Source organism: Gopherus evgoodei, chromosome 3 (assembly GCF_007399415.2).
Source record: "Gopherus evgoodei ecotype Sinaloan lineage chromosome 3, rGopEvg1_v1.p, whole genome shotgun sequence".
NCBI lineage: Eukaryota > Metazoa > Chordata > Testudines > Testudinidae > Gopherus > Gopherus evgoodei.
This window is the reverse complement of record NC_044324.1, coordinates 83,841,045-83,863,228: the sequence shown is the minus strand read 5'-3', so window position 1 is coordinate 83,863,228 and position 22,184 is coordinate 83,841,045. Positions and strand designations below refer to the sequence as shown.

At 43.3% G+C, this 22,184-nt stretch overlaps 1 protein-coding gene across 2 annotated transcripts in view; it reads left to right on the top strand.

Annotated features, from left to right (window-relative positions):
- The first annotated feature begins 268 nt into the window (after positions 1-268).
- The window catches only part of MMS22L (MMS22 like, DNA repair protein), a 159,169-nt gene continuing 137,253 nt past the window's right edge, over positions 269-22,184 (top strand). The window contains exons 1-5 of one of the 2 annotated variants that reach the window (XM_030555976.1): positions 269-295; positions 957-1,178; positions 3,640-3,833; positions 5,119-5,244; positions 9,121-9,173. In XM_030555976.1, the coding sequence (XP_030411836.1) occupies positions 3,655-3,833; positions 5,119-5,244; positions 9,121-9,173 (358 nt within the window). In that variant the 5' untranslated portion in view covers positions 269-295; positions 957-1,178; positions 3,640-3,654. The remainder of the gene's footprint in view (positions 296-956; positions 1,179-3,639; positions 3,834-5,118; positions 5,245-9,120; positions 9,174-22,184) is intronic. The other variant, XM_030555977.1, reaches the window with a different exon arrangement.

Here is a 22,184-nt window from a genome sequence, read left to right as displayed (position 1 = left end):
GCAGGGAGTGGGGTGCAGGTGTGTGACCAGGAAGAGGAAAGGTGGACAGCAAGGAATGTGGGGATTTAAATGGGTAGCTGGCAGGGAATGCATGTGTGGCTGATAGAGAACTTGTGAAAGGCGACTGGAAGAGGGAGATAGGCATGGAGGGTGACAAGGAAGGCTGCCATGCATGTGTGGAATGGGCAGGGCTTAAATTCTCATAGAGTATTTCCCAGAGCCCCCCATGCCTCAACATGCTATAAAATCTCCAGGAAATTTACCGGTGCTCCACTTCATACAGCTCCGGCTGAATGTAAGCCCTGGGCATAGGGGAGATGGTTGGGTGGGTGTCTGTCTGTCAGGAAAAGTGGGAGGCTGCTGGGAGTGGTTGATGATGAGGGCCTGGCCCAGAATGTGTGGTGGGACTGATATGGAATAAAGAACCTGAGTGTGTGTGCAGCACAGCCTGATGGATGAATGAATGCAGGAAAGGTGAACTATAGCTAGGAGAGGGTATTCTGAAATACAGGTTTTGGTGGCTGGGAGGAAGTGTGAATGTTGACTGTTAGGCAGATGGGTGGGGGGTGACTGGGGCAGTGTGTGTGTGTACACGAATGGCACAGAGCCCTGGGGTGGGATGGCTAGGACCAATAGTGCAGAGTCCTGGGGTGGAAGCAATGCTGGAGGTGGCCGGGGGGATGTGCAGAGCCGTAGGGTGCTAGAGGGAATGCTGGGGCGGGGGAGCAATGCTGTGGGGGAATGGTGCAGAACCCTGAGGGAGCAATGCTGTGGGGGTGGCTGGGGGCAGGGCGTTGGACGTGGCAGAGCCCAGACGGGTGACGGGGGTGGTGGTGGTGCAAAGCCCGGGAGAGGGCAGCGTGCGTTGGGCGGGCGTGGTTCGCATGGCTGCTCCCCCCTGCAGGCGGCACACAGCCTGCGGCCCAGGGGTGTAATTTGCAGATGGCCCCTGCCAGGGGTTTGTCTCTTTCAGTCTGGCGGGCCGCAGGCGGAAGCGAGGTTGGGAGAGCGCGAGCGCCTCAGGAGACAGAGTGGGCGGAGTCACACAGGGGCCCTGTCCCTGCGACCGTGGCTGGAGCTCCTGCCCTCGAGCACGCGCAGTAGCTGGATAGTTGTGCGCGGGACGTACGGAAAAGTATCGGGGTTCGGAAGGAGAAGAGGCAAAAATTCAGAGACAAGTAGGTAGCGCGTGCCCTGCTCCGAGCGCCCAGCGCGTGCACCCGGACCGTCCCCGGCGCGTGCTTCTCCCCGCGCGGCCGCTCCCCTTCTCTCGCCCTGTGCCCGATTGGCCCTTCCCTGCGCGCCAGGTGCCTAGTGGGGCCCTCGGGGTATGACTTGCAGTGACTGCAGCACCATGGGTTATCCCCGGCGCCCTCCCTCCTGCCCCTTGCAGGGCCTACACTGACTGCAGCACCATAGGTTATCCCCGGCGCCCTCCCTTCTGCTCCCTGCATGAACTGCAGTGACTGCAGCACCATGGGTTTTCCCGGCGCCCTCCCTCCTGCCCCCTGTATGGCCTGCACTGACTGCACCAACATAGGTTGTCCCCAGCGCCCTCCCTTCTGCCCGCTACCTGGCCTGCAGTGACTGCAGCACCATGGGTTAACCCTGGCGTCCTCCCTTCTGCCCGCTGCAGGGCCTACACTGACTGCAGCACCATAGGTTGTCCCCAGCACCCTCGACTCTGCTTACTGTATGGCCTACACTGACTGCGTTTGTGCCCAGCCTGGGTTATTCCCAGTGCACTCCCAGCTGCCCAGTGAATGGCTTCCACTGACTGCTGTCTGTGCCCAGCATATGTTATCCCCAGTGCACTCCCCTCTGCTCAGTGCCTAGGATATATTTTCGGTAGTGCACTTTCCTCTGCCCAGTGTGTTGCTTCAAGTGACTGCATCCTTTGCTTGACATGTATTATTGCAAGTGCATGTGCTTTATGTGAAGTTTTTGTGTGGCCCTAGTTTATATGCCCCATCAGGGTTTGAGAAAGCCCCACAGAAGTAATGATTAGGAAGCTTTCTCTGGCAAGTGTGAGCGCCTAACTTAACAAGCTTATATGGTCGTGAGGAAAACTTTTCAAATGTGACCTGATGCAACATTGTATTGCCTACCTCTGCAGTCAGACAAATTCCTAGGAAGTAGTAATGAAAGTCTTGTGTCTGTTGCACTGGGGCTATTCAGCACCCTCTTAGTAACACCAAAATGGATCATAATCATGTCAGTCACTTCGTTTGACTGGAAAACCAATAAGCAGCAGAATGTGAGAAGGACTCCAAAATGTTGGGGCAGAGGGTACCTAAGAGGGAGGGTACGTTAAGCAAGAGAAACTGGTTTCCAACAGTTTGGAAGGAAGAAAGTGGTTCCTTCTCTCTTTGTGGAGAGGCATAGGGAGGAGAAACTTCCAATTATCATATACATAGCAGCTAGATTCTGATACAAAGGATAGAGGCCCTGTGTTCGGTGGCAGGAACTGCCGCATGTTTTTCGGCAGCTGGGGCTACTTTCCTTCCTAAGACATTGACCCTAAAATCATCTTTTTTTATTGTCCTCTTGTTTGAATCTCTGGCACTAGATATCTGATTTTTTTTTTTCAAATGCTTACTGTAACAATCTAAATAGAAGTTTTGCATTTTAAAGGAGGTATTTCTTCACTAAGAGCTTGCAAGGGAAGTTAGTAAAAACTCAGATCAGTCATTGATTCAAATGTTCAGCAATACTGCAGGTGAGAAATGCACAGAATTGTATATGGATGGTAACTATGAAGATCTGTCCCTAATCCATTTCTGGAGTTAAATTAAAATGTGCTGTCCAGAAGTCATTGCTCTTTTTCTCCTTAAGGGATTCCTTCTGTGATCATGTCCTACTGTATTTATAATCAGGGTTAGTTCAGGAGTGTATGAAGTGATCCCTTTAATTTGAGTCAGCCTGTTAAGATGTACTTCTGTGTTCACTGTGATTTGCAGAATTACAATGAATATGCTTAATAATTCACGGGGAAGTTCAAAGCCAGGCATAAAAGGTTGAAGATATGTTTAAGCAATGAATACTTGATTATATTGACTTGCGACTAAACAATACTGCAGAGTGAGTTAGATCACGTAAAAACATTACAAGAAGTGTCAGCAACCAAACTGAAACCATGATTGAACTTAGAATAGATATAATTATGGTAGAGCTCTATAACCTGCACTTTCAGGTTACTGTTTAAAACATTACTTTTCTGGTTGTTTTTTTAAGTCAGTTAGAAAGTTTTCTTTTAGACATATGCCCTTGTTTAGTGAACATTAGTCTTCTTGCTTTTGTTCTCTCCCTTTTCACTTTCAGACTTTTTGGTAAACAGATTTTAAATACAAGCTTTCTTGCAGCCTTAGCTAAATCTGAATTAATCATATGGTAATTTTACTCACTTTATCAACATGTGAGTTACATAGTTGCATAATTAATATTAGAGCAGTGATTCAGTCTGCAGATTTATTGCTATTTAGCGTGCACTTGAGCTGCAATGCTCTTTTATTGTAGGTCATGGGTAACAGGGGAGTCTTTAACTCAATTACATTTTTTCATTCAGTAGGGAAAATGTAGCTACAGGAAACCCATCTTCAGAAAACTAAATTTTATTTGGTTTTTAAAATATGTTTTCAGGAACAAGTGTAAACAATGGATGATGACTTCACTATTTCCCTCACACCCCCATACCTCACTGAAAGCTTAGAGATGGCTATGGAAGTGGAAAAGGAGAACTCCAGACCCCCTTGTTTTTCCTGCGCTTTAGACAATCGAGATGGAGGGAGAAACTTTTCTGTAGAGTCTCATCTAGCAAGTGGGTCTCTTAAGAGGTATGTTTATATTGAATATAAACATATGTTATACTTTTGGAATGTTTCAGTTGCTTCTTTCAGCAGCTGCCAGCGTCTTTAAATTTGTTTTCTTCAACCATTTGCGTCCCTCAGATAAGCTTGCCACTCATACCAGGGAAGAAGGGTGGTTTTATGATTAAAATACTCAGTTTTTGAGTTTATGATTAAAATATTCAATTCCTAGCTCTGCCACAGACTTCTTGTGTGACCTTGGGCAAATCACTTCGTCTTTATTTGCCCATCTATTCCCCATTTGTAAAATGAGGATGATAATTCCTTTGTCTGCCTTGTCTAGTTAGACTGTAAGTTCTTAGGAACACCGGTGGAGGTATTCAGTACCTAGAACAACTGGGGTGCTTGGCACAATGGCAATAAAATAATGATCATACTATCCTAGGCTGTGATCTCATAAATAAATAGTGTTTTGGTCCTTACCTAGGAATATATAGGTGTTGCAGGAATTAGCACTGGTAACTCAGTAGGTGCTGTTTTTCACTCTGAGTACTGAATCTGTAGCCAAACATAGTGTCACTATGTTTTCTTTACAGTTAAACTAGAAATGCTGTTTCTTGCTTTTCTTTAAACTGCGTGCAGTAATGAGGCAGAATCAACCATAGATGGCTGAAGTCTGTAGAGCACTTGAATGTTAAGATAAAATGATTTTCTTGGTCTAGAGTTAGAGTAATTTGTTATGAAACCACAAACTATATGGATGTGATTATTTCAGCTGTTGAAGATTATGTTCTGTATCTATGTCCAAAGGGTTACTTATAAATACTAGTAAGTCCACGTAGAAGAATAAATGTTCATTCTAGAGATAATTATTAGACATGCTGGACCATTCAGGTGCATCAGTATTGCAACTGACATACATTGCAGTGGAGCGCTTTAGGTAATGTAACAGTCTCCTTCATTGTATTAAAAACAAGCTGTATATTGTGCCTCAAGCAGGCTCTGCTGTAAGGGTGAAAGATGTTTTAGAATGATGGGCTAGTTTTTCTTTGTGTCTAAAATTTATTGTAGTTTATGACAGAGAGATGCTTTTATGCTGTTGGAGCTAGGAGCCCTATTTCATATACTTGATAGTGTATCCTTATAAAAGGTTTAATAGCCTTTCCTTGGAGAGCACTGTTGGAACTTCCTGTCTATAGCATGTACACTACAGATATATTGATAAAATAACACTGATACACAAGTCATCTGTAGGTACTGTATCCTTTATAATATAGAAGAATCTGTGAATGGTGCTTGCTTTCTTTTTCAGGCTTTTGCTGAGACTGGATCCTTCTCCAACTGACTATGAAGAAGATACAGTGGAAATATTTGGCTTTCATTGGGTTACTGAAATTGCGTTAGTTGAGTCCTGTAGACTTCTCTTTGGTTTACTTAGGTATGATATTCTTATTACCTCATTGACCCGTTTCCAATATTTAATTATACTGTGTTGCTTAATAAACTTTGGGGGTTTCTACATATGAAAGTCATAGACAAAATATCTTAGTGTGGTAAACACGATATTATATGACCAGTGCAATCCAGTGAGTGGCAGGTGACCTACTGGTAGAGTAACTAAAATTGATTAACTATACACTAGCGAACTATGGATTAGAATTGGAGTGTAATGTGACTAGATGTTGAATTTCTAAGCAGCATGGCACATGAGATGTTACAACAATTTTTGCTTAATTCATAATGTACACTAATACTTGTCTAGTGTCAGAGTCCATCCCTAAACTGTATCAGGTTTTGCTTTAATTAAATAGACTAAATGAACTTTTTTGTATGTGCACGTAAACGTGGATGCTATAAATCAAAAACTGTAAATGTTGGACGTGGCATTTTCTTCGCTTGTTTGGATTAGGATAGTGTCAGCAATCTCGTTGGATACAGCTACTCTGTGTTTGATTTATTCAGTGCAGATGTTTAATCTGGTCAGTGCAAACATACAGATCATTGATAATCCTCTTTGCTACTGTTAATCCTCAGGATATAAAGCACATAGAGGGTGGACTGGGTTGTTTTGTATGATACTTCAAACATCTGTCGTACATCCCCTCACTCCCTTGATTACAGTGAATTCTACTGTACCTTGAGGGTATAACCATGGGTGTGTCGTGGAACATGTCATTAATAGGTTCTGGTCTTTGTAACATAATGGCACAGATCCTGAAAAATGGGGGGGGGGGGAATGATTTTTTAAAAAATACATTGGCTCTGCTTCTTTGATATAAGCTTTGACTTTACTATAGTTTTTTTTTCCCACATAGGGAAAAAAGATGGCAGGCTATCTCGTTAATGGCTTTGATTAGTTAATTGAATCTCTGTGTATCTCTTTTCAGCATTCTACCTGATTCATTCTGTGGTAAAAATTGACCCTGTTTGGTCACAGAAGTGTTTTCTATCCATGTAACTGATCTTCCTAACCCCCCTCACAAAAGACATGCTCACTAGACTCAGATAATCATGTAGGATGATAGGGAGGCACTAAGCACATTAATTGCCATCATGGGTGTCATTCTCTAGAATCCAATTGTCATATAGTAATCAGGCTAGTGGAGTCACAGAGTTCGCCCTGGGGAAAGCAGCAGGGCTAGGTGGCCTTCTAAGGCTGCTTCTGATGGGGAAACATTTCTTCAGCATAGAATGTCGTTTGTGTGGCATCTGAGCCCACAAGATAAGCATAGCTTTAGCTAACTCTTCATCTACAGAAGCAGTTTTGTAGGGAATGGGGCTCTAATATGTGAACTCTGCTTAGCCAGTTATTTTCACTAATAACATTTGCTTAAAATTGTATTCTGTATGTTTTTTGTGTGCATAAAAAAAAAAGAACGTATCTTTCAAATGAGATATAAAACAGTTCCTGAATATTTGTGGCCATGAAACTTCGTCTTGTGCTTTTATAAGAATATGGACATTAAACACTGGTGTCCTGGCCCAAATCCAGTTTTGGTAATTACATTTTGCTAGATACATTACCCTTGCGTTTAGTGTTGGATATGGCTGTGTTCATTCCATCCTGCCCTAAAGATTTGTTTAGTGGTAAGGTGATTCCACATTCCACAACAAAGATTATTTCAGTTGTGGGTGAAGTGAGCCTTGTACGGACTTTGTAGCTGAAGTGTAAGGCACTTGTCTTTCTGGATGAAATATACTATATTAATCAAGCCAATATAATTATTATTCATTTCTGTTCTTTTGATGCCTCTACCAACTCCCAGTTAGAATCTCTGTCACTCTCTTTACATTTTCCCCAACAGCAGTCTTTCCCTCTGCCAATACCATTTGTTCTCCTTTACCACTACTCCATTGCTTTCTTTTTTTGTGACCTGAGGCTATGTCTACACTACAGACCTTACAGCGGCGCAGCTGTACCACTGCATCTGCACTGCTTTAAGGTCTCCTGTGTAGCCGCTTTATGGAGGAACGAGAGAGCTCTCCCATCAGCATAATTAAAACAGCTACCACCACTTCTTGGGAGTATGTCGGCAGGACATCTCCCACCAATATAGTTCTGTCTACACTGATGCCTTTGTCAGTGAAACTTATGTCATTCAGGGTGTCCCCTGTGCGCGCGCGCGCACACACACACAAGTTTTACCATCAAAACCTCTAGTGTAGACAAAGCCTGAGTCTAATTGACTCCTCTCCTCCTCTTCTGCCCCCCGGGCTCACTCCTCCTCTGCACTATATTGATTTAATGTTTTCTTTTTTAAACTATTACTTTATATTTGAATCCTTTTGCTTTCTGCTCTCTCCACTTATCGAACTTCCAACTTTGGTACTCCTCTATGTTGAAATCACCCAGTGCTTCCATCTTGTCCCATGCAATGGATGTGGTTGAAATAACTTATCCAGTGTCTAATAGAGTTTGTAGTGTGGATGAGATATAGCTGGCTGAAGCTCAACCCAAATGACTGAAGTGGCTTTTGTACAATGTGGAGAAAAGTTCCAACCATTCTATTTCGGTGTCCCCAGTTGTAAGAGTATGCTCAACTCTCCTTGTACAGGCTTCCAACTGGGGCTTATTGGATCCTTGCAGGACAGCTGGACATTTCCTAGGGTTTTTAAAATTTGCACTTGACAAAAAGGATGCAGCCTTTTCTTTCATGACCTCACCATGGTCATATATGCCTTTCTCATGTCCAAATTACTGCCATACACTCTACATGGGGGCTACACTTGAAAGCAGTCTGAAAATTACACCTAGTGCAGAATGTAGCAGCATTATTATTAGTTGGCACTTCCTGCTGGGTTACATTGCACCTGTGCTGTGATTTGCAGTGTCTGTCAAACAGATTTCTAAGTGAAGTTGTTGGTGTTCACCTACAAAAACCATGAATTATTGAGCTCTTCCTACCTTAGAGACAATCTCCCCTTACCGAATACTGTGGCTGTTACTATTATTTAAAGTACCCTAGATTAATAATAGTCATCACTCTACTTTAGTTAAGGAGTGGGCTGCTGGCTGGACAATCTCCATGAGGGGGTCTCCTATTCTATAAATCATTTCTGCCCCACTTGTTTGCCAGAACTTGGAATTGGTGGCCTTAAAGTGTAGGCTGCATGACTTGTCTGTTCTCCCAAATTTATATTGGGGCAAGATGGGGGTGTTGAGGAGTGTTTGGGGGTAGATGATATGAGGAGAGTCTGTTGAGCTGACTTTTGTTGTTTACTTTTGGACACAAATTAAGAGACTGACTAGTACATTTTATGAATCTAAATAAATCACTTAAGCTACCTTGCTTATCTCTTGTCTGATCCTTTTTTTTGGCTTTCTCTTCTCTGACTTCTCCACTTTGTTATAAATGCTGCTAAAGTCGTCTTCGCCACTCCATTCATGTATCCTCCCCCAAAATCCCTTCAGTAGATTCTGTCTTATTCCACATCAAATTCTTCACCTTCAGAATCCTGCCTAGTCTTGCCCCTCCTACATCTCTATTCTCATGTCTGCCTGCTCCAGCCCGACATACTTCTTGCTTTAGCCATTATTTTGTCTCCTCCTGGCCTTTTTTCTTGGTGCCCTCCCTGCCATGCTTGGAACAGCATTGCATTTTCCTTATGACGATCCCTCGTATTCGATGTCTCCGTAGCCTCTCCTGAGTGACCTGATGCCCGGTTTATGTTCTTGTAAGCTTTTCTGGGAAGAGTCTGTTTCTTATTTTGTGTTTTGAAAAACATTCTGGAAATTTACAGCACTATAAAATAAATGTTTGGGAAATATCCTTTAACTATATAATACTTAGTTTTGTGGTATCTTTTTAATTAGGCAACACATACACAAATTGGAAAACCTAGTACAGATGAGTTCATCAGACTTTGGTAAGTTTGACATATTTTCATTTATATTGGGGTAGAAGACAGTCTTTTTATTATATGGGTGTAAAGAGTCTAGCACTACAAGGCTTGATTCCTGATTTTATTGTAGTAGCACCTAGAAGCCCCGAACATTAATAATATGTATTAGCATAAACCTGCAATGTCTTAATTTTCTGGCTGTACATGTTTCTGACATTATTGCTGTGGTAGGCTAAAGCAAGTGGGAAGAAAGATGTTCTTAGCAGAAGTGTTGACACTCACTTCAGTACCAGCCTAACTGTATGTTGATTATATAGGAAATGCCTTGGGTGAAATCTTGACCGCCTTCAAGGCCATGGGATATTTGTCATTGACTTCAACAAGGCCAGGATTTCACCCATAGTGCAGGGCTTGGTGAACCGTTAATTCTTTGAATTAAAAATAAAAAGTTAATTCAAGCTCTCAATGATTATTTTAGTTAAGATAGCATTTTTCCATATCCTCTTGGCTTACATATAAACAGGTTGTTATATTTGCTTAGTTTAGACATTATTTATGGACTTCATTTGTCCTTGCAACAAAATCAATGAAATGGCAGAACTACAAAACAGTTAATTTGAATTAATACTAAGGCATTAGAAGTACGTTTCTGAAGGATTATTAAAGCCTTAGGCTTATTGTGAGTTTGAAGGCCAAATTACTTAGCAAGTTGAGAACTGAAGTAATTGCTCAGAAATACGCTGTCTATCCTGTTGCTACTTGGAAATAGTTATTATAGAGGCACAAATAAATATCTGTGCTTTTTGTTTGAGATTGTCATACGAGTGTTAATTTAATTGATGATCCAATCAGTCAGCTGTTCCATTATAGTTGTAGATCTGAGCTTGTCGTCTTGCTTCTTTTATAAACATCTTGTTTCAAGGGATAGTTGATTTCTCATAAAAGTGTAGTTTTGGCTGAGATTTTACCTTTAAGGTCTCAGCCTGGAAAGGATTTTATTTTAAATTCCAGTTAATCTTCTATATGTTGTTTATGGACCAAGAAAAAATAATTTATTTTTTAAATTTAAGACTCTTTATTTTATCTTATTCACTTTGTCAGATATCAAGGTAGCAAAATATAATAAAGTAAAATAGTTAACAAAATAGTAAGAAATGTTTGCCAAAAATCAAACATAGGAGCCATACTATGTCTTCTTTAGGTGAGGCACCATGTACTTCTGCACAGACGTAGCCTAAATTCTGTGGCACTGTTGCTGCTATTTCCTCTTCCAGTGAGTCATATGTAACTTCTGTAATGTTACCTGCTTCTGGAAAAGCGTTAACTTCATGCAACTGCTAATGCACTTCCTTCTTTTACAGTCTTTGGTATAATAATGGTTTCATTCATGTAAGAAATACATGCAGGACTGTTCTGTTGAAGTGCTAAGGTTGACTGAAGAAATGGTTCAGGCCCTGAGGTACATGCAGTCTGTAGGAGAGAGACACGATGCAAATGTTCGTAAAGCATTTGGGTATCCTTTGTTCAAAGGTATCATAAATATTATTACCAGACCTAATGCTAGAAAACGGAGCAAAGTCTGAGTAAAAGCAAACAATTTGCTCTACTGAAAATAATTGCAAAGCTGAGGGATTAAATCCTCTGCCCCACTTGGCCAGAGTGCACATGCAACTAGGCCACAGCCACTAAATACAGAGTATTTGAGGGAGGAATGGGCCAAACCAGCTTCTTCCATCATCCCCCAAATTTGATTTGGGCCCTGTGGATGGGTTGTACATGTACACTTGGCCAACCCATATTGCCCGTCATTTCTCCCTCTTGCCCCAGTAGGCTTTGGAGACTCGCTGCAGATATCTCTGAGGTGTGATGAGTGTGTGAAGATTCATAGCCTGAAGGTCAGAAGGGACAATTATGGTCATCTAGTCTGACCTCCTGCACATTTCAGGCCACAGAATCTCACCCACCCACTCCTGTAACAACCCCCTAACCTATCTCTGAGTTATTGAAGTCCTCAAATCATGGTTTAAAGACCTCAAGGTGCAGAGGATCCTCCAGCAAGTGACCCTTGTCCCATGCTGCAGAGGAAGGCGAAAAACCTCCAGGGCCTCTGCCAATCTGCCCTGGCGGAAAATTCCTTCCCAACCCCAAATATGGCGATCAGCTAAACCCTGAGCATGTGGGCAAGACTCACTAGCCAGCACCCAGGAAAGAATTCTCTGTAGTAACTCACATCCCACCCTGTCTAACATCACATCACAGACCATTGGGCCTATTTACCTGCTAATAATCAAAGATCAATTAATTGCCAAACTTAGGCTATCTCATCATACCATCCCCTCCATAAACTTATCAAGCTTAGTCTTGAAGCCAGATATGTCTTTTGCCCCCACTATTCCCCTTAGAAGGCTGTTCCAGAGCTTCACTCCTCTAATAGTTAGAAACCTTTATCTAATTTCAAGTCTAAACTTCCTAGTGTCCAGTTTATATCGATTTGTTCTTGTGTCCACATTGGTACTAAGCTTAAATAATTCCTTTCCCTCCCTGATATTTATCCCTCTGATGTATTTATAAACAGCAATCATATCTCCCCATAGCCTTCTTTTGGTTAGGCTAAACGAGCCAAGGTCTTTCAGTCTCCTTTCATAAGATAGGTTTTCCATTCCTCGGATCATCCTAGTAGTCCTTCTCTGTACCTGTTCCAGTTTGAATTCATCCTTCTTAAACATGGGAGACCAGAACTGCACACAGTATTCCAGATGAGGTCACACCAATGCATTGTTTAACGGTAGTAACGCCTCCTTATTTCTACTGAAATACCTTGCCTGATGAATCCTAAAACCACATTAGCTTTTTTAACGGTCATATCATATTGGCAGCTCATAGTCATCCTGTGATCAATCAATACTCCGAAGTCCTTCTCCTCCTCTGTTACTTCCAACTGGTGTGTCCCCAATTTATAACCAAAATTCTTGTTGTTATTCCCTAAATGCATGACTTTGCACTTTTCACTATTAAATTTCATCCTATTACTATTACTCCAGTTTACAAGGTCATCCAGATCTTCCTGTATGATATCCCGGTCCTTCTCTGTGTTAGCAATACCTCCCAGCTTTGTGTCATCTGCAAACTTTATTAGCACAATCCCAATTTTTGTGCCAAGGTCAGTAATAAAAAGATTGATCCCAAAACTGATCCCTGAGGAACTCCACTAGTAACCTCCTTTCAACCTGACAGTTCGCCTTTCAGTACGACCCGTTGTAGTCTCCCCTTTAAGCAGTTCCTTATCCACCTTTCAATTTTCATATTGATCCCCATCTTTTCCAATATAACTAATAATTCCCCATGTGGAAGCATATCAAATGCCTTACTGAAATCGAGGTAAATTAGCTCAACTGTGTTTCCTTTTCTAAAAAATCTGTTATCTTCTCAACGAAGGACATCAGGTTGGTGTGGCACGATCTATCTTTTGTAAAACCATGTTGTATTTTGTCCCAATTACCATTGACCTCAATGTCCTTGACTGCTTTCTCCTTCAAAATTTTTTCCAAGACCTTGCATACTACTGATGTCAAACTAACAGGCCTATAGTTACTCGGATCACCTTTTTTTCCCTTTCTTAAAAATAGGAACTGTGTTAGCAATTCTCCAGTCATACGGTAAAACCCCTGCATTTACTGATTCATTAAAAATTCTTGCTAATGGGCTTGCAATTTCATGTGCCAGTTCCATTGATATTCTTGGATGAAGATTATCTGGGCCCTCCAATTTCGTCCCATTAAGCTGTTCGAGTTTGGCTTTTACCTCAGATGTGGTAATATCTACCTCCATATCCTCATTCCCATTTGTCATCCTACCATTACCCCTAAGATCCTCATTAGCCTCATTAAAGACTGAGGCAAAGTATATGTTTAGATATTGGGCCATGCCTAGATTATCCTTAACCTCCATTCCATCCTTAGTGTTTAGCAGTCCCACTTCTTCTTTCTTTGTTTTCTTCTTATTTATATGGCTATAGAACCTTTTACTGTTGGTTTTAATTCCCTTTGCAAGTCCAACTGTACATGGCTTTTGGCCTTTCTCACTTTATCCCTACATGTTCTGACCTCAATAAGGTAGCTTTCCTTGCTAATCTCTCCCATCTTCCACTCCTTATAGGCTTCCTGCTCTTTCCTAATCACCTCTCTGAGATGCTTGCTTGTCCGGCTTGGTCTACAACTCCTTCCTATGAATTTTTTCCCCTGTCTTGGGATGCAGGGTTCTGATAGTTTCTACAACTTTGACTTGAAGTAATTCCAGGCCTCCTCCGCCATTTAGATCCACAAGTTCTTCAGTCCAGTCCACTTCCCTAACTAATTTCCTTAATTCTTTGAAGTTAGCCCTTTTGAAATAAAAAAAAACTCTAGTCTCAGATCTATTTCTGTTTATCCTTCCATCTACTTTGAACAGAATTAGCTCATGATCACTCAAACCAAGGTTGTCTCCTACAACCTTTTCTTCTATGAGGTCCTCACTACTCACTAAAACCAAATCTAAAATGGCATCCCCTCATGTTGGTTCTTCAATTATTTGGTGAAGGAACCCATCAGCTATCGCATCCAGAAAAATCTGAGCCCTATTATTATTACTAGCATTTGTCCTCCAGTCTATATCTGGGAAGTTAGTCTCCCATGATCACACAATTCCCATTTGTGTTTACTTCATTAAAAACATTTATAGAGGTCTCTATCCATAGCCAAATCAGATCCCGGCAGTCTGTAGCACACCCGAAGCACTATCTCAGGGGAGGCTCTAGTACTTTCTTTCCCAGTGTGATTTTTGCCCAGACAGACTCTGTCTTATCCATTCCATCACTTCTTATTTCTTTACAGTTTACATTATCATTGATATACAATGCTGCTCCATCACCTTTGCCTTTGTTTCTGTCTTTGCTAAACACCACATACCCTTTAATACCTGTACTCCAGTCATGACTACTATTCCACCATGTTTCTGTTATCTCTATAATACCCAGTTTCACTTCCTGCACCAGTAGCTCTAGTTCCTCCATTTTGTTACCTAGGCTTCTCTCATTAGTGTACAAACATCTTAATTTTTGCTGTTTGGCTTCACTCGCATTCTTTACCTGATTAGGCACAGATATTCTACCACCAGTATCACCTATTAGACTGATATCTACACTACCCTTCCTCCTTATGTCCATTCTCCTACCCACGGCTGTATCCTTTCTTACTTTTTCTTCCTTCTCAATGTTGAATTCCGGCATGGAGATTACCTGGATATCTCCCAACTCTCTCCCCCAAATTCCTAGTTTAAAGCTCTCTTAATCAGTTGTGCCAGCCTCCATCCTAGAAGTCTATTTCTCTCCCTAATCAGGTGAAGTCCATCCCGAGAGAACAGTCCACTGTCCATGAATGTCTCCCAGTGGCCATACATCCCAAAGCCCTCCTTATAGCACCACTGTCTGAGCCATCTGTTAATCGCCATAATCTTGTCACACCTTTGTTGCCCTTCTCTAGGAACAGGCAGAATCCCACTGAAGATCACCTGAGCCTCGATTTCCTTAAGCGTCTTTCCTAGTCTGGCATAGTCTCCCTTGATATGTTCCAGCGAGAATCTAGCCGTATCATTCGTTCCCACATGAAGGACAATCAACGGATTCTTTCCTGCTCCCCTTAGGACCCTTTTCAGCCTCAGGTCCACATCCCGTATTTTAGCACCCGACAGACAGCACACCCTTCTGTTCTCTGGATCAGCTCTACTTACAGGTGTGTCTATCCTTCTCAGTAAGGAGTCCTCAATCATGTAGACCTGCCTTTTCCTGGTGCCAGTGCGATTCTCTGGTCTGTTCCCTGTTCCCTCTGGCTGCAAGTCCTCTCGATTTCTATTGTCCCTTGCAATCCTCCGCAACCCATCCTGTATCCTCCTGGGGCTCATATTTGGTGTTGTCTCCATTGACTCTTCGCCTCTTCCTACAGGACTAGCTGCTCTTCTCTTCTTCCTTGCCCTCTCACCTTCAGCAAACACCTGCTGTGCCCCTTCTTCATTTTCCAACTCTGCAAACCTGTTCCTGAGCTCTGTTTCTCCTTCCTTTTTTCCTTTTACGTTTTTGCGTTTTTGATATTTCAAATCACTTACAGTAAAACATTTTGTAATGGGACTACTCACCTCTTAAGTGCCTCCTAGCAGATGGGTTTGGTACTGCAGTGTTTCTCGCACCCTGCTCTCCCTCCAGGCTGCTGGTCAACACTGGTGGATCTTCGGTGGCTTGGCCCTCCAGCCAAGTCACAACATCCAAATGAGCCTCTTCTAGGATAAGCAGCAAAGAATCCTGTGGCACCTTATAGACTAACAGACATTTTGGAGCATGAGCTTTCGTGGGTGAATACCCACTTCCTCAGATGCATGTAGTGGAAATTTCCAGGGGCAGGTATATATATGCTAGCAAGCAAGCTAGAGATAACGAGGTCAGTTCAATCAGGGAGGATGAGGCCCTGTTCTAGCAGTTGAGATGTGAAAACCAAGAGAGGAGAAACTGGTTCTGTAGTTGGCAAGCCATTCACAGTCTTTGTTCAATCCTGAGCTGATGGTGTCAAATTTGCAGATGAACTGAAGCTCAGCAGTTTCTCTTTGAAGTCTGGTCCTGAAGTTTTTTTGCTGCAGGATGGCCACCTTAAGGTCTGCTATAGCGTGGCCAGGGAGGTTGAAGTGCTCTCCTACAGGTTTTTGTATATTGCCATTCCTAATGTCTGATTTGTGTCCATTTATCCTTTTCCATAAGACTGTCCAGTTTGGCCGATGTACATAGCAGAGGGGCATTGCTGGCATATGATGGCGTATATTACATTGGTGGATGTGCAGGTGAATGAACCAGTGATGGTGTGGCTGATCTGGTTAGGTCCTGTGATGGTGTCACTGGTGTAGATATGTGGGCAGAGTTGGCATCGAGATTTGTTGCATGGATTGGTTCCTGAGCTAGAGTTATTATGGTGCGGTGTGCAGTTACTGGTGAGAATATGTTTCAGGTTGGCAGGTTGTCTGTGGGCAAGGACTGGCCTGCCACCCAAGGCCTGTGAAAGTGTGGGATCATTGTCCAGGATGGGTTGTAGATCCTTGATGATGCGTTAGAGAGGTTTTAGTTGGGGGCTGTATGTGATGGCCAGTGGAGTCCTGTTGGTTTCTTTCTTGGGTTTGTCTTGCAGTAGGAGGCTTCTGGGTACACGTCTGGCTCTGTTGATCTGTTTCCTTATTTCCTCGTGCGGATATTGTAGTTTTGAGAATGCTTGGTGGAGATTTTGTAGGTGTTGGTCTCTGTCTGAGGGGTTAGAGCAGATGTGGTTGTACCTCAGTGCTTGGCTGTAGACAATGGATCGTGTGATGTGTCCGGGATGGAAACTGGAGACACTGCTATCTACATACTACACAGACCACAATGAGAGATTATGCCATACTCTATCAAAAAAACTGAGGAACCACCTGATCAGCATCCTATACAGCAAACAGGAAAACATCAAAAAAGAGCTCTCCAACCTGGAGACTCTCATTAATAACCAAACTTCTATACAAACGGACTTCACTAGAATAAGACAGAAGATCTACATTACTCACTTCACCTCTCTACAAAGGAAAAAGGACTGTAAAATGTCTAAACTCCTACCTGCCACATGGGGCCACAACCATGGTACCCCTAACCCACCCAGCAATATCGTCAATCTATCCAACTACACACAGCCCAGAAGAAAAGTCTGTCCTATCTCAGGGACTCTCTTTCTGCCCTGCCACCCCCACCAATATGATACAGTTCTGTGGCGATCTGGAAGCCTACGTTTGCTGTCTCCGACTCAAAGAATACTTCCAGGACAACACTGAACAGTGCACTGATACACAGGTGCCCTCCCACCAACAGCACAAGAGGAAGAACTCCACATGGACTCCTCCTGAGGGTCGAAATGACAGTCTGGATCTATACATTGAATGCTTCCGCCGGCGTGCACAGGCAGAAATCGTGGAACAACAACATCGCGTGCCTCACAACCTAAGTCGTACAGAACGCAATGCCATCCACAGCCTCAGAAACCACCCTGACATTATCATAAAAGAGGCTGATAAAGGAGGTGCCGTTGTCATCATGAACAGGTCTGACTACCAAAAGGGGCCGCCAGACAACTCTCCAATACCAAATTCTACAGGCCACTTCCCTCAGATCCCACTGAGGAATACACTAAGAAACTACAGCATCTACTCAGGACACTCCCTACACTAACACCAGAAGAAATCAACATACCTCTAGAGCCCCGACCAGGGTTATTCTATCTACTACCCAAGATCCACAAACCCGGAAATCCTGGACACCCCATCATCTCGGGCATTGGCACTCTCACTGAAGGACTGTCTGGATATATGGACTCTCTTCTCAGACCCTATGCCACCAGCACTCCCAGCTATCTCCGTGACACCACTGATTTCCTGAGGAAACTACAATGCATTGGTCACCTCCCAGAAAACACCATTGTAGCCACCATGGATGTAGAGGCTCTCTACATAAACATCCCACACACAGATGGAATACAAGCTGTCAGGAACACTATCCCTGACGATGCCACAGCACAACTGGCTGCTGAGCTCTGTGCCTTTATACTTACACACAACTATTTCAAATTTGATGACAATATATATCTCCAGATCAGTGGCACTGCTATGGGCACCCGCATGGCCCCACAATATGCCAATATCTTTATGGCCGACCTGGAACAACGCTTCCTCAGCTCTCGTCCACTCACGCCCCTTCTCTACCTACGCTACATTGATGACATCTTCATCATCTGGACCCATGGGAAGGAGATTCTGGAAAAATTCCACCACGATTTCAACAGCTTCCACCCCACCATCAACCTCAGCTTGGACCAATCTACATGGGAGGTCCACTTTCTTGACACCACGGTGCAAATAAGTGATGGTCACATTAACACCACCCTATATCGAAAACTTACCGACCGCTATGCCTACCTTCATGCTTCCAGCTTCCATCCCGGACACATCACACGATCCATTGTCTACAGTCAAGAACTGAGGTACAACCACATCTGCTCTAACCCCTCAGACAGAGACCAACACCTACAAAATCTCCACCAAGCATTCTCAAAACTACAATATCCGCACGAGGAAATAAGGAAACAGATCAACAGAGCCAGACGTGTACCCAGAAGCCTCCTACTGCAAGACAAACCCAAGAAAGAAACCAACAGGACTCCACTGGCCATCACATACAGCCCCCAACTAAAACCTCTCTAACGCATCATCAAGGATCTACAACCCATCCTGGACAATGATCCCACACTTTCACAGGCCTTGGGTGGCAGGCCAGTCCTTGCCCACAGACAACCTGCCAACCTGAAACATATTCTCACCAGTAACTGCACACCGCACCATAATAACTCTAGCTCAGGAACCAATCCATGCAACAAATCTCGATGTCAACTCTGCCCACATATCTACACCAGCGACACCATCACAGGACCTAACCAGATCAGCCACACCATCACTGGTTCATTCACCTGCACATCCACCAATGTAATATACGCCATCATATGCCAGCAATGCCCCTCTGCTATGTACATCGGCCAAAGTGGACAGTCTCTACGGAAAAGGATAAATGGACACAAATCAGACATTAGGAATGGCAATATACAAAAACCTGTAGGAGAGCACTTCAACCTCCCTGGCCACGCTATAGCAGACCTTAAGGTGGCCATCCTGCAGCAAAAAAACTTCAGGACCAGACTTCAAAGAGAAACTGCTGAGCTTCAGTTCATCTGCAAATTTGACACCATCAGCTCAGGATTGAACAAAGACTGTGAATGGCTTGCCAACTACAGAACCAGTTTCTCCTCTCTTGGTTTTCACACCTCAACTGCTAGAACAGGGCCTCATCCTCCCTGATTGAACTGACCTCATTATCTCTAGCTTGCTTGCTAGCATATATATACCTTCCCCTGGAAATTTCCACTACATGCATCTGAGGAAGTGGGTATTCACCCACGAAAGCTCATGCTCCAAAATGTCTGTTAGTCTATAAGGTGCCACAGGATTCTTTGCTGCTTTTACAGATCCAGACTAACATGGCTACCCCTCTGATACTCTTCTAGGATAGTAGAGCCCAATAAATGAACAGTCCTGTTTTATCCTCACTAGTGTCTTCAGCCTGTGCTCTGGGCCCATTTAATTCAGTCTTGTTTGGGCTCTCAAATAACTCCTGTCCCCTTCTTGGGGTTTATGCCACTACGGCTGGTGGGGGAATCCAGGCCTGCCCACTACTCTGGATTCCAATGCACGGACATTATAAACAGCAGCTGCACCCTGCTTGATTTTCAGTTCATTGGTGTTTCATCTCTGGGCCTCTTCCTACCTGGCCCCTTTTAGTTTCACTCTTATAGCAGGGTTAATGTTCTTGGATCCCCGCTCGCGCGCGCGCTCTCTCTCTCTCTCTCCCTTTCTCTCTCTCCCTCCCCGCAAACCTAGCTTAAGGAAGCACAGCCAGAACTAAACTCTAGCTATCCCTCATACCCCTTTGGCCAGAAGGGCACTCCTTTCCTCACCCCTCTGGTCCCAGCGAGGAACTGACCTGCTGAAACCCTGCAGCTCCTTCTATATGAGCCTGCTGGGCTTCGATTGCATGCTTCTGTGAGGTCTCTTTAGGCATGCCTAGAGAACTCACTTTTACTGCTCCTTTCTTGTCATTTTGCTGCTTTGTGGGGAGGGGTGTAGTAGGACTTTTGGGAGTCCCATAGGGGGCTGCATAGGCCAGGTACACCCCATCACATACTTCAGTTACAGTGTCAAACAAAATTAACAATATTTAACAGCATGTTTCTTATTAATTTTACCTGTTTCTATCATTCCCCTTTCCCCTTCTTTCAAATTATACAAATACAACTGTAACATGATATATGTATATTTAATCATTCATATTAATTTTTAAAACCTTTATGGGGAAGCTGACTTTTTGGGGGATGAAGGGGAAGCTAGGAAATATGGAAAGTTAGAGGTGGAATGGGGAATGTAGTTCAGTTATTGTCCTATGTGTATTCTCTTCTTGACTATTTATTGTTCCTGTAAGTAAAAGATTATTGTGTTCATATCAAAGCATCTTGATTACTTCAGTATTTCTGTTGTATTGTTTTCCTATCTAAAGTAAACTAATATTTTTACTTGTTTTTATCCCTTTTTTGACAATATCAATAAGTAGTAATCTCCTCCTGCCTCAATTATTGCAAATAATTTTCATTACTGGGGCTCAGTATTTAATTTAAACAACTTCCCCATTTAGGTCTGATTCTAATGTCCAAATATCTAATTTTATTATCCACTACTTTTGTTGAGCATTTGTCATCTTTTAAGAATCTTTTGGATGCAAGACATAGTATTAAGGACTTGTCTACACTTGAAATACTGCATCTGTGCTTCTGTAGTGTTTCAGTGTGGATGCTACCTACACCAATGGGAGGGGTTGTTCTGCTGGCCTAATTAATCCCTCTCCCCAAGGGGCAGTAGCTAGGTCAATGGAAGAGTTCCTCCATCGACCTAGTGCTGTCTACGCTGGTGATGGGGTTGGTTTAACCATGCTGCTGAAAGATGTGGATTTTTCACACTCTTGAGTGGTGTATTTAAGCCAACTTCATTTTCTTGTGTAGACTAGGCTTTAGAGTAGTTTAGTCTGTACCCCAATTCCTGACCCAAAGCTTCAATTATTTCTTTTATACTAGCCAATTTTTATTTATAACTTGCGTAAAAAGCATAAGGTTGTCAGCATATAATGAAACTTTTTGTTTCCTGTTCTATCTATTCACTTATTCCTTGAACATTGCGTCCCTGAAATTTGTGCTAGTGCTTTGATAATTAAATCACGTAAGAAGGGTGTAAGGGACATCCTCTCTTATTCTGTGTAATGGTATTGGTTCAGTATTTTCCCCCAGCTGCATGTCACAGGATTTTTATAGATTGTTTTGATCTACTTCTGCAAGTGTCCCTCAAAACATATTTCTCTAACATTCTAAAAAGAAATATTCATTCTACTGCGACAGTTCATAGTTAGAATGCAGACCTCTTTAGTGCTTCTGGAGTGCTGTACCACATGTAAAAGTTTTCTTCTTCTTCTTCTTGCTTGCTGCTTTGTGCTTGCTTGTGTCAATTACATTCTAGTTGCGCATGCTCTCACGTGCATGGTTGTCAGAGGTTTTTGCCTTAGCGGTATCCATAGGGCTGGCTGGCCAACCCCTTTAATGCCGCACTCATGTGTCTGTATATCAGGCACCACCAGCCCTGCATTCTCTCAGTTCTTTCTTATTGCCTGTGGTGGTCAATCGAAGTGCCTTTCCTTACATAGCAAGGGCTAGCGGCTTCATCTGTTCCAACTTTGACCCTTAGGACCTTGTAAATGTTTATAGTAGTTAGACGTCAGACACTTTTTGTTCCCATGGTTGGGGGCTCTGATGTATGCCTTCCTTCCAGTGCCATTACTCTCCAGGGTCCTTGTGAAAATCAAGCAGGCCAGGTCGAGGGTGATCCTCATAGCGCTGACTTGGCTGCGCCAGCAGTGGTTCAGCACGTTGCTGGACCTCTCAGTGGCCACTCGGTTCCAGCTACTGCTCCAGCCTGACCTGCTATCCCAAAACCACGGTAGTTTTCTGCATATGAACCTGCAGGTGCTGCACCTAACAGGTAGGCTGCTGCATGGTTAAATGAGCAGGAGCAGCAATGCTTGGCCGATGTCCAACAGGACCTGTTAGGCAATAGACAACTCTCCACCAGAGCAATCTACCTGGCCAAATGGAAGCGGTTCGCCTGCTGGACCTCGGATAAAGGTATTTGGCCTGCACGAGCCTTGATGCAGTTAATTCTGCATCTCAAACTCCAAGGCCTGTCCCTTTCCTCTATCAAGGTTCACTTGGCAGCTATCTTGGTCTTCCATCTGCCACTTGCCGGTAGGTTGGCTTTTGCCCAGGACATGACTGCCAGATTCCTCAAGGGCCTTGAGCGCCT